This window comes from Microtus ochrogaster, chromosome 5 (genome assembly GCF_000317375.1).
Source record: "Microtus ochrogaster isolate Prairie Vole_2 chromosome 5, MicOch1.0, whole genome shotgun sequence".
Taxonomy (NCBI): Eukaryota; Metazoa; Chordata; class Mammalia; order Rodentia; family Cricetidae; genus Microtus; species Microtus ochrogaster.
Genome location: NC_022012.1, coordinates 91,534,642 through 91,544,303, shown reverse-complemented (window position 1 = coordinate 91,544,303; position 9,662 = coordinate 91,534,642). Strand labels below are relative to the sequence as shown.

Genomic DNA, 9,662 nt, shown 5'->3' with positions numbered 1-9,662 from the left:
CTAAGGGCATGGTGAGTCAGGCTTTTGTATTCTAGAGGCAGAGACAGGCAGGTCTCTCTGTGAGTTCAAGGCTAACCTAGTCTATAGAGAGAGTTCCGGGACAGCCAGGAATACACAGTGAGACTCGGGTTCAAATAAACAGACAAATAAACAGACAAATAAATAAATGGGGTCAATGATGAAGTCCCCAAGAGGCCATTGCCAGATCTGGGTTTCATACTCTTTGTTGGAGACAAAGAAAGGAACTCAGGCTGATTGGTGATCTCCTATCTGGCTGGAATGTTTGAGGTCCTCCAGGGTATCTAAGTGGAGATGTCAGGCAGGCCAGGTTGGATGTGTGTCCTCCAGCTCAGGACAGAGATCTGGATTGAGAACAATGATTTGAGAGCTGTTGTCTCCCAATGGATGAGAGCTCAGAATAGCACAGATGGAGTGAATTATGAAGAACACATTAAACAACACAGAGAATCATGATAGGCAGACAATAGATGTCATTAGAAGAACCTTCCAGGAAGGTTGGGTTTTGGCAGTTCCATGCCACCGGAAGTCTGTTCTGTTGAACAGCAGAGAAACAAATCTCATGAATTCAACAAGAGAAGAATCAGTGAGTCCCCAAGGACCTTACTGTGTGTTGTCACTTTGCTCTGGCCAGTGTCATGGCCTAAGCAGCTAACACCTGTTTCTCAGTTCTCAGCCTGGGAAGTCTAAGGCCACAGCCCTGATGGTCAGCTCCTGGTGAGTACTCTTTCCCAGATTTGCAAGTGGTGGCCTCCTGTGTGTGTGTGTGTGTGTGTCCCTAGAGAAAGGGGGAAACTTATGCTGTTGAGGGGTACAGGGAAGAAGGCAGAACCCCACCCCGACACTCACAGGAGCTTCAGAAGTTCCCTTAATCCTTTAATTACCTAAACTGAGGCCAAACTGAAAAGCATGGCTTCAACACTGAAGAGAATCTCAGGACTAGCCACATGAAGCAGAATTAGATTCTAGTTTTTTGTGTTTACGTTTATATAGCATGCGTGATGGAGCGTGTAGCTGTCAGAGGATAGTGTGCAGAAATGGTTCGTTTCTTCTACCCTGTGAATACTGGGGTCAAACTCAAGTCATAAGACTTGAATGATAAAGCCCTTACCCACTGAGCCATTTGATGGCTCAAGATATTTTAATATAGACTTTAAGCACACCGACTATGGCAGTCTGGAGAGATGGTTCCATGGTTAAGAGTGTAATGATCTGTCCTGTCCCTTTAAGGGACAAGCCTCACCCCTTCCCTCCCCAATCCCTGCCCCATTCCACAGAGGCGAGCTGATCTTCAGCTTCCAGCCTGAATCCCTTCTCTCCCCTGAAGAGGCAGCTTCTGCCTCACTCCATTCTTCCCACTTCTCCTCCCCCCTCTCGCTCCACTCCATTTTCTCTCTCCTCTTCCCCCTTCTCCCCTTCCCTTCCATAACCACTAATATCCAACCTCACTCTGCATGGCGTGCCTATCCATGTCTCTGTCTCTCGCCCACTGTGTGGCTCCCTGCCTGGGACCAGCCGCCTTCGGAGACCTGCAGTGTAGTCTCTTGGCGTGCCCATCTGTCTGTCTCTCCTCTTGGTCCACTGCAGCCACTTGGGGAACTATGTTGTCCCTGCCTGGGACTGGCTGCTCTCAAGACCCTGCTGCCCACTGCTACTGCTTGGGGATCCGCAGCATTTTTACTTGATCCATTACAAAGAGCACATACTGCCTTTGGAGAGGAGCTGAGTTTGAGTTCCGAGCACCCACTTCTTCTAACTTGGTCTACAGAGTTCATGACCATCCTGAGCACTTTAGTGATCTCTGTCTGAACATTAAAATGAGTGTTGGGCAGGGTGGTTGTGGAACATGCCTTTAATCCCAGCATTCAGGAGGCAGAGGTAGGTGGATCTCTGTGAGTTCCAGGCCAGCCTGGTCTACAGATGAGGTCCAAGACAGCCAGGGCTACCCCCAAAAAATTCCTAACTCAAAAAAAGCAGAACTAATATGAGGGCCGAGAGTGTAGCTCAGCAATAGAGTACTTGCCTAGCAGGTGGAAGGCCATCTTCAGTCTATTGTAACTCAAAAGAAAATTAGTCTTTAAATCAGCGGGAGGCTATTATGAGTGAAGATATTTTGACCAACCATCCCTATCAGGGCAGGAATTGCATAAACCCTGGTCCCAGTGGGAGGGGTTGGACCTGCCTTCTGTTAAATGAGTAGCTTGTGCAGCTGACACTAAGATTTTTGAAAAACCTGAGTTAGTGTTTGCAGCTGGAGAGATGCTCTCTCAATGGACTTTGATGTTTGAGCAAACAGAGCTCTAAAGGGAAATGTGTTTATTTTCCCCAAACAGGGTTATGCCTGCTGTTTGTGTTTGTATTCTCTTTAAAAGCAAATTGGCTTAGGAAAATTAAATGTTAATCTCCTTTCTGGTTTTACACTGTTTATCCCCTGGGGTCTGCGTGCCTACTTTCCTTCACTCTGAATATTTGAAGCTAGCATGCCTACACACATGAAAGAAAGGTCTAGACAGACATATCCCTGTGTTATATCCATGAAAATTATCTATGAAAATAAGATTCAGAAACTAGTGGTTAGGACTTTTACATTGTCATTTTCTTTATGTGGCTTATAATTTTTAATTTATGGACTAAAATGATACAGAAAGGGAAAATGTACAGAAAAATAAAATAGCCCACTATCATCTACGGAGCCATCTCTCCCATCCTGCCCACATCTTTTGAAGGGACATACTGTCTCATGCTTCAGACCATGCTAGCCTAGAATTATATAGACCTCCAACTCACAGTGATCTGCCTACCTCAGCCTCCTAAGGGTTGAGATTATAATCTGATTGATTGGGATTTTTTTTATTGGAACTTTAAAAAAACATTTTTTAATTATTTAAAATTAAAAAATAAAATAAATAAAATAATAAATAAAATTTATGTGCATGTGCATCTGTGCATGGAGACGGGAGTGCAGAGGCCCATGGGGTCCACAGAGGCTGGCATGACAGGCAGCTGTGCGCCACTTGATGAATGAACTCGGGTTCTCTAATGGAGTCAGTTGCACTTTTAACGGCTGATCCATCTCTCCAGTCCCTGATTAGGACTTTTAAATCTTTCCCTTTATGAGATGGGCTCTCTATCTTTTCCTTTTATTGAAAATAAGATTTTTTTTCTCACATAATATGATTTTTGTTGTTTGTTTTTTGAGACAGGATTTTCTCTGTGTAACAGCCCTAGTTGTCCTGGAACTAGTTCTTGTAGACCAGACTGGCCTTGAACTCATAGAGATCAGCCTGCTTCTGCCTCCCAAGTGCTAGGATTAAAGGCATGCATGCGCCACACCCCCCCACCCTGCAATATTATCTTCATTACAGTGTTCCCTCCCTCTGTTCTTCCCAGTTCCTCCTGCCCTCCCCTTCCCCAGATCTACTCACTTTCTGTCTTTCATTAGAAAACAACAGGCTGCTAAGGAATAATAATAAACATAAAATAATAAAATATAATAAGATAAAGAAAAAAATTAACATGCCAAAATAGGACAAAACAAACAGAAGGAAAAGAACCTGAGAAAAGGCACAAGAATACAGACGCAGAGATATAGACACACAGATACAGACACAGAGCTACAGACACACAGATAGATGCACAGATATAGATACAGAGATACAGATGCAGAAATATAGACACAGAGATACAGACACAGAGGTACAGATGCAGAGATACAGACACAGAGATATAGATACAGAGATACAGACACAGAGATACAGATACAGAGATACAGACGCAGAGATACAGACACAGAGATACAGATGCACAGATATAGATACAGAGATACAGACGCAGAAATATAGACATAGAGATACAGACATACAGATACAGATGCAGAGATACAGACGCAGAGATACAGATACAGAGATACAGACGTAGAGATATAGATACAGAGATACAGACGTAGAGATATAGATACAGAGATACAGAGATACAGATACAGAGATACAGATGCAGAGATATAGATACAGAGATACAGACGCAGAGATACAGATACAGAGATATAGATACAGAGATACAGATACAGAGATACAGATGCAGAGACACAGACGCAGAGATACAGACACAGACAGAGAGCCACTCACTGCACACTCAGAAATCAGATAAATCTCTAAACTGGGAGCCATACTATATACAAAAAGAGCCTGTAGGGTAAAAAAGATATAGATTTTTTCTTATTTCACATATATATATGTATGTATGTATGTATATAAAATTTTCCTTTTAGCCGGGCGGTGGTGCCGCATGCCTTTAATCCCAGCACTGGAGAGGCAGAGGCAGAGGCTTCTCTGTGAGTTCGAGACCAGCCTGGTCTACAGAGCTAGTTCCAGGACAGGAACCAAAAAAAGCTACGGAGAAACCCTGTCTCAAAAATCCAAAAAAAAAAAAAAAAAGAAAAAAAAGAAGCTGTAGAGTTAGTACATTTTCTGTTGGCCATCTGCTGGGCATGCAGCCTACTCTTAGAAATAGCTTGCTGGGCCAGTGGTGGCCTATGCTTTTAATCCTACACTTGGGAGGCAGAGGCAGGTGGATTTCTGAGTTTGAGGCCAGTCTGGTCTACAGAGAGTGTTCCAGGTCAGCTACAGCTATACCAAGAAGCTCTGAACCAAAAAACCAAAAAACCAAAACAAAACAAAAACTAAATTTTCATTTTCATGTGGCTATTAATTGAGGATGCCTTCTGGGTTAGGGAGGGGGGCGTGTGCCCAATTCTTTTAGCTCTAGGACCCCATCTGGCAGGCCTGTGCATGTTACCTCAGTCTGTGAGCTCATATGTGTGCCCATCATATTGACTAAGAGGACTGTGTTCCCCTGGTGTCCCCCATCCCCATAGACAGAATTCCCTGTAGGTCAGGCTTACCCCAAAGTCTGGGGAGTTGAGAACAACCCTCAGCGAACGCCTGACTCTCCAGCCTCTGCCTCACTTTGCAAGTGCTGGGCTGACAGGCTCACACCGCTCTGCCTGACTTAAATCTTTCCTCTTGATAACTAGAGGTTTGGGCCATGAGTGGAGGCACATGCCTGCAGTCCCAGCACTTGAGAGGAAGATGCGGGTCAGTGTCTGCTTTGGCCTGCGTCCTACCCTGTTTGGCGTGAGTGCACTCTGGTCTGCTGTTCTCAGTCCGGAGGCACTGTGGGAGGAAAACTACCTTGGATGTCCCATTTCAGACCCAGTCTCTCATCCACCCAGGTCACCCTAAGAGAGAAGAGCAGTTTCCTTGTACTCTGTTCCTCAGGCCTCTAACTCCTGAGGGCAGGGAAAGTTGCCTTCTGCCCTGACCAGAGCAGGTGCGTGGAGACCAAATGCACCAAGAGGGGGCACTACTGAGCCATATGCTGGACGGCTGGGCCAGTCCAGCTGGAGAGACTGCCCCACTGAGGGCCAAGCAGGATATCCCTGGACCTGCAGCAGGCACCAGTGGGAAAGCAGGGAACAGCTTCAGACGGAGCTTGCCTTCAACAGCCTGGGTGACACTGTCCCCATCTACTGTCCTACCAGAAGTTCCAGGCTTACCAGAGGGGACATTCCACAGACTGAGGGATGGCATTTGCTCAGGCGTCTGCTCCTGGAGTGTCCCGCAGGGAGGTGGACAGCACTGGCCAGGCTGTTCCCAGGCCGGCCTTGCCTAGAGAGTGAGGGGCTGGAGGGTGGGAAGACAACCATTCTCCCTTGAGATTGACGATGAAGCCTGTGTCTAGTATCCTAAAGGGAAATCAGAGGATGGCCTGATGGGAGGGGATGGGAACTCTGAGCTCTCAAGACAGCTGGGAGGGATGTTCTGTTCCAGGCCTGTGGAGCTCCAGGGTGAGCTTCATTGGCAGGTTGGCATGGAGGTGAGTTAGTCAGAGTACCTGGCTTGAAGGCCAACGCCAGGGAAATGCCAGAGAACAGAAGAGGAGGCGGAGCTTGCTAGCAGGTCCCAGGCAGCCACTGAGGCCAAGGAAAGGAGCTTAACCGTGGTGATGAGTGAGCACCAGTGATTTCCCGAGATGGGAGAACCCGCCCCACAGTGCAGTGCTAAGGAGCCAAGGGGTGAGCCTCAGCACCTGCTGTGGAAACTCCATCTCCCAGGCTGCTGGCCTCCTGGACACTCGGCAGTTGTGGCTCCAGAGAGCTACACAAGATGGGTATATTAACATTCCATCCTGGAGGGGAGAGAGGGCTCGTGATGTGGCATCCCTCTCTTGAGGATAAGAAAGGGTTAACCATTTCTAGGAGGGGCGGAAGGACGTTTTCTTTGGTGGTGTGACCAACCACAAGCTGCCCATATTCTTGTAAGGAAGCCCTGATTTAAAACAAACAAACAAAAAACTCTTTGGTTCATTAAGTTGGACTTGAGTGGAGTCAGCTTTGATCCCTTGTTGGCTTCCTATCCGGAGGAAGAGATATTTGTTCATGTTTCATTAGGAAAGATCACATGACAGCTCCACAGAAGGGAGGAGGGAGGAGGCAGAGGGTGAAGGTCAGATGCTGACTGAACCTGCCAGCCTAGGAGCAGAGCGCTGACCGCTCCGCTGGAGCCCAGCAGCAGGTGCCCTCTGACCCAGCTCCCCCAGAATGCCACATGCACCTCTGGCTTTGGTGGCAATGTCAACTCCCTGCTGTCTGCTCTCTTTGGCTCTGCTCTGTACCAGGGACCCCAGCTCACAAGCCCACCCCAGGAAGGATGCTCCATCCCTGAGTCACAGCCTTGGGCTCCCCGGAGTGCCCCCTGCCCCTGTGGGCTTTCTGTCCGTCTCAGTGCTGCAGCTCTCTGCCAGCGGGGCAGACCTCAGAATCCGCCTCGTGACTGAGCAGAAAACCCAGGAGGTCTAAGACAAACTTCAGTGGCTTCTGGAGCAACCGGATCATGTGAGTGGGTACGTTCTACCTTCACACGGGTCCATTGCTCCTGGGTGGAACTGGATAAGACACCTAGGAAGGTGATTGAGTACTTGGCACTCCCGGAGTCTGCCAGTCCTCCAGTTCCCAGTTACCTTGCCCTGAACTGCTGGCATCCGTGACATCCGTGGGACAGGACTGGTCTGAGGGCAACACATGGAGCGGTCTGTGCCCATGAATGCCCCTTTTTTCTCTGTAAAGGACATGGAAGCTAAGGCTTTGAAGCACACCCAGGAGTTCTCCACTTTTGCAGGTTTTCTTTGCTGACAGGTAAAAGCTGCCATGGGGCACCACCCACAGGGCCTGGGCACTGGTTAGGGCTGCCTGATATCACCTATCCCCACCACCTATTGCCAGGAGCAGCAGGCTATCCTGAGTCCAGGTGGTGGAGGTCTGCTGGCTGCGGCCGTGGGGCAGAGGACATTGGGATGGTGCAGCCTTCCTATACATGGCGCCTTAGCAGCTCTTAGGCATCCAGCACCAGCCTCAGCCCCAGTTAGAGAATTCAACTGTCCAGATGGGCAGCTGGACGGTGGCTGAGGGCTGGGATGGTCTCTGGGATGAGGGAGCCTCTTCTAGGGCAAGGGTGTCAGCTGAGGTCCTGCAATGACAGGTCTCCGGAACTTGCACATAACTAGATCACTAGGGAGACCACGGCTCTTAATCATGACGCAGACCACACAGAATGATCCCTGGAGGAAATGACAGCCACTGAAATGAGACAACATACATTTATTACGTCCATCCGGCCTCAAGGGAGGCACCGTCCCTCAGACGTCCACAATGATTTTGCAACCTCGGTGTTCCATGCTCACTTATGCATAGCTTGGGGACCTTGACAGGGCAGTCCCTTCTCCTTGTGCCACCAATGATCATATTATCTAGATTAAAGTGCTGTGATACATCCTCCAATGCTGAGTGTCCCCTGCAGATGGCGTCCGTAGAGTCCCCCTCTGGCCACCACTGTAGGACTCTCTGGGCAGTGCCCGCAGTCAGGGCTTCAGTACCCAGGGTATTCAAAGACAGCAGCAGCTCCCATCCCTGTCCCGATGCACATGGACACCACTCCATAAGCCCTGGGGAAAGAGCCTGTGTTGGCTGTGCAGTGCCTGCCCAAGCCATGCCCTCACCAGGCAGAGCTGCAGCACCAAGGGCTCATGGACAGATGAGCAGAGCAGATCTGTGGGAACTGAGCCGTGGACAGACACAAGCCAGGCGGCAGACACTTCCACAGGTTATGCTGCCTTTTAAGCAAGCCATCAGGAAGGCAGGTCTCACCCCTCTATCCCTACTTCAGAATACCTGTGCGTGTGTGCGCACTCACCTCCCCAGGCCCCAGCCATCAGACACCCCAGCTCCAACACCCCCCACACCACTCCACAAGGAGCAGCCTTACCGTTTCCCACGGCGCTTCAGTTCATTGAGAAGCGTGATGACCTGCCTTGCACCGGTGCAGCCCAGGGGGTGGCCCAGGGCTATTGCACCCCCCAGGGGGTTCACCTTCTCTGCAGGAATTCCCAGCTTCTCCACACAGTAGAGGGCCTGGAAGGAGCCAGAGCAATGGCTGGAGCCTCCATCTGCTCTGAACCACGGGCCCAATTGATCCCACCAGACACCCAGACTCACCTGACTGGCAAAGGCCTCATTGATCTCAAAGATGTCTATGTCATTCACAGTCAGCCCTGCAGGCAAGATACAAAGCAGAGCTGACATTCATGGCGGGACTCTGGATTTCCTCTGGGCTCCACCCCAAGCAGAGCTCTCGTGGTCCACTGTGTGCCAGGCGTGTGAGTCCCAGTGGTAGGGTAGGGAGGCCTTGGCTGTGGGGCACTAGCCTGACCCACCTCCATTCCAGAGCACCCACAGGTCAAACCCAGGACACTCCAGTCCCAGATACAGGTAACGAGGGGTCCAGGTATAGGATGAGAAGGGGCTGCTCACCTGCTTTCTGCAAGGCTGCAGGGATGGCATAGGCAGGACCGATGCCCATGATGTCAGGAGGGACGCCGACCACTGCATAGGACCGCAGGACCCCAAGGATGGGAAGGCCCAGTTCTTCAGCCTTGGACCTCCGGGCCAGCAGGACGGCAGCTGCTCCATCACTCACCTGACTGGAGTTTCCTAGGGGAGGAAGGGTGAGATGAGGAGGCCTCAGACTGAGCTGAAGAGAGCCAGCCCTCCACCATCACCTTGCTAAGGGATCTGGTCAGCTCCACGTCTCAGAGAAGAACTGGTCACCTCCATCAGCCCTATTCCCGACCCACGCTCACCAGCTGTGGTAGAGCCTCCATCCTTGAAGGCCGGCTTCAGCTTGGCCAGGCCCTCCATGGTGGTGCTGGGACGGACGCCCTCATCCTGGGACACCGTGATGGTTTTCTTGTTGCCCTTGTCATCAAGGACTGTGGTTGTCACAGGCACGATCTCAGCTCGGAAACAGCCCCTGCTCTGAGCTCTCGCGGCCCTGCCAGCACCATGGACAGTGAGTTACAGACATGTATGAGTTCCCTTTTTGTCTGTCCCTAGCTTTTGCCAAAACGTATAGGAGAACAATAACTTCAGGGGCTGAAGTCTGGGAATAGATGTGGCCCTTGGGGAGCTCTGTTTGGAAGGAATTCCTCAGGACCCTCACCTACTTCTTGGTAGGGACAGCATGCCTAAGGTCATCCATAAGCTCTTCTTCATTTGCCCCACAGCTCTGGATCCCTATCTCAAGGGGGAGCAG

General features: G+C 50.1%; 1 protein-coding gene across 2 annotated transcripts in view; it reads right to left on the bottom strand.

The window, feature by feature from the left end:
* Positions 1-7,652: 7,652 nt before the first annotated feature.
* LOC101982273 (3-ketoacyl-CoA thiolase B, peroxisomal) overlaps positions 7,653-9,662 on the bottom strand; it is a 10,940-nt gene continuing 8,930 nt past the window's right edge. For both annotated transcript variants that reach the window (XM_013346642.2, XM_005348083.2), the window contains 5 exons: positions 9,211-9,401; positions 8,882-9,061; positions 8,567-8,622; positions 8,337-8,482; positions 7,653-8,016 (listed from right to left, as the gene is read on the bottom strand). In XM_013346642.2, coding sequence (XP_013202096.1) covers positions 7,941-8,016; positions 8,337-8,482; positions 8,567-8,622; positions 8,882-9,061; positions 9,211-9,401 — 649 coding nt within the window. In that variant the 3' untranslated portion in view covers positions 7,653-7,940. The remainder of the gene's footprint in view (positions 8,017-8,336; positions 8,483-8,566; positions 8,623-8,881; positions 9,062-9,210; positions 9,402-9,662) is intronic.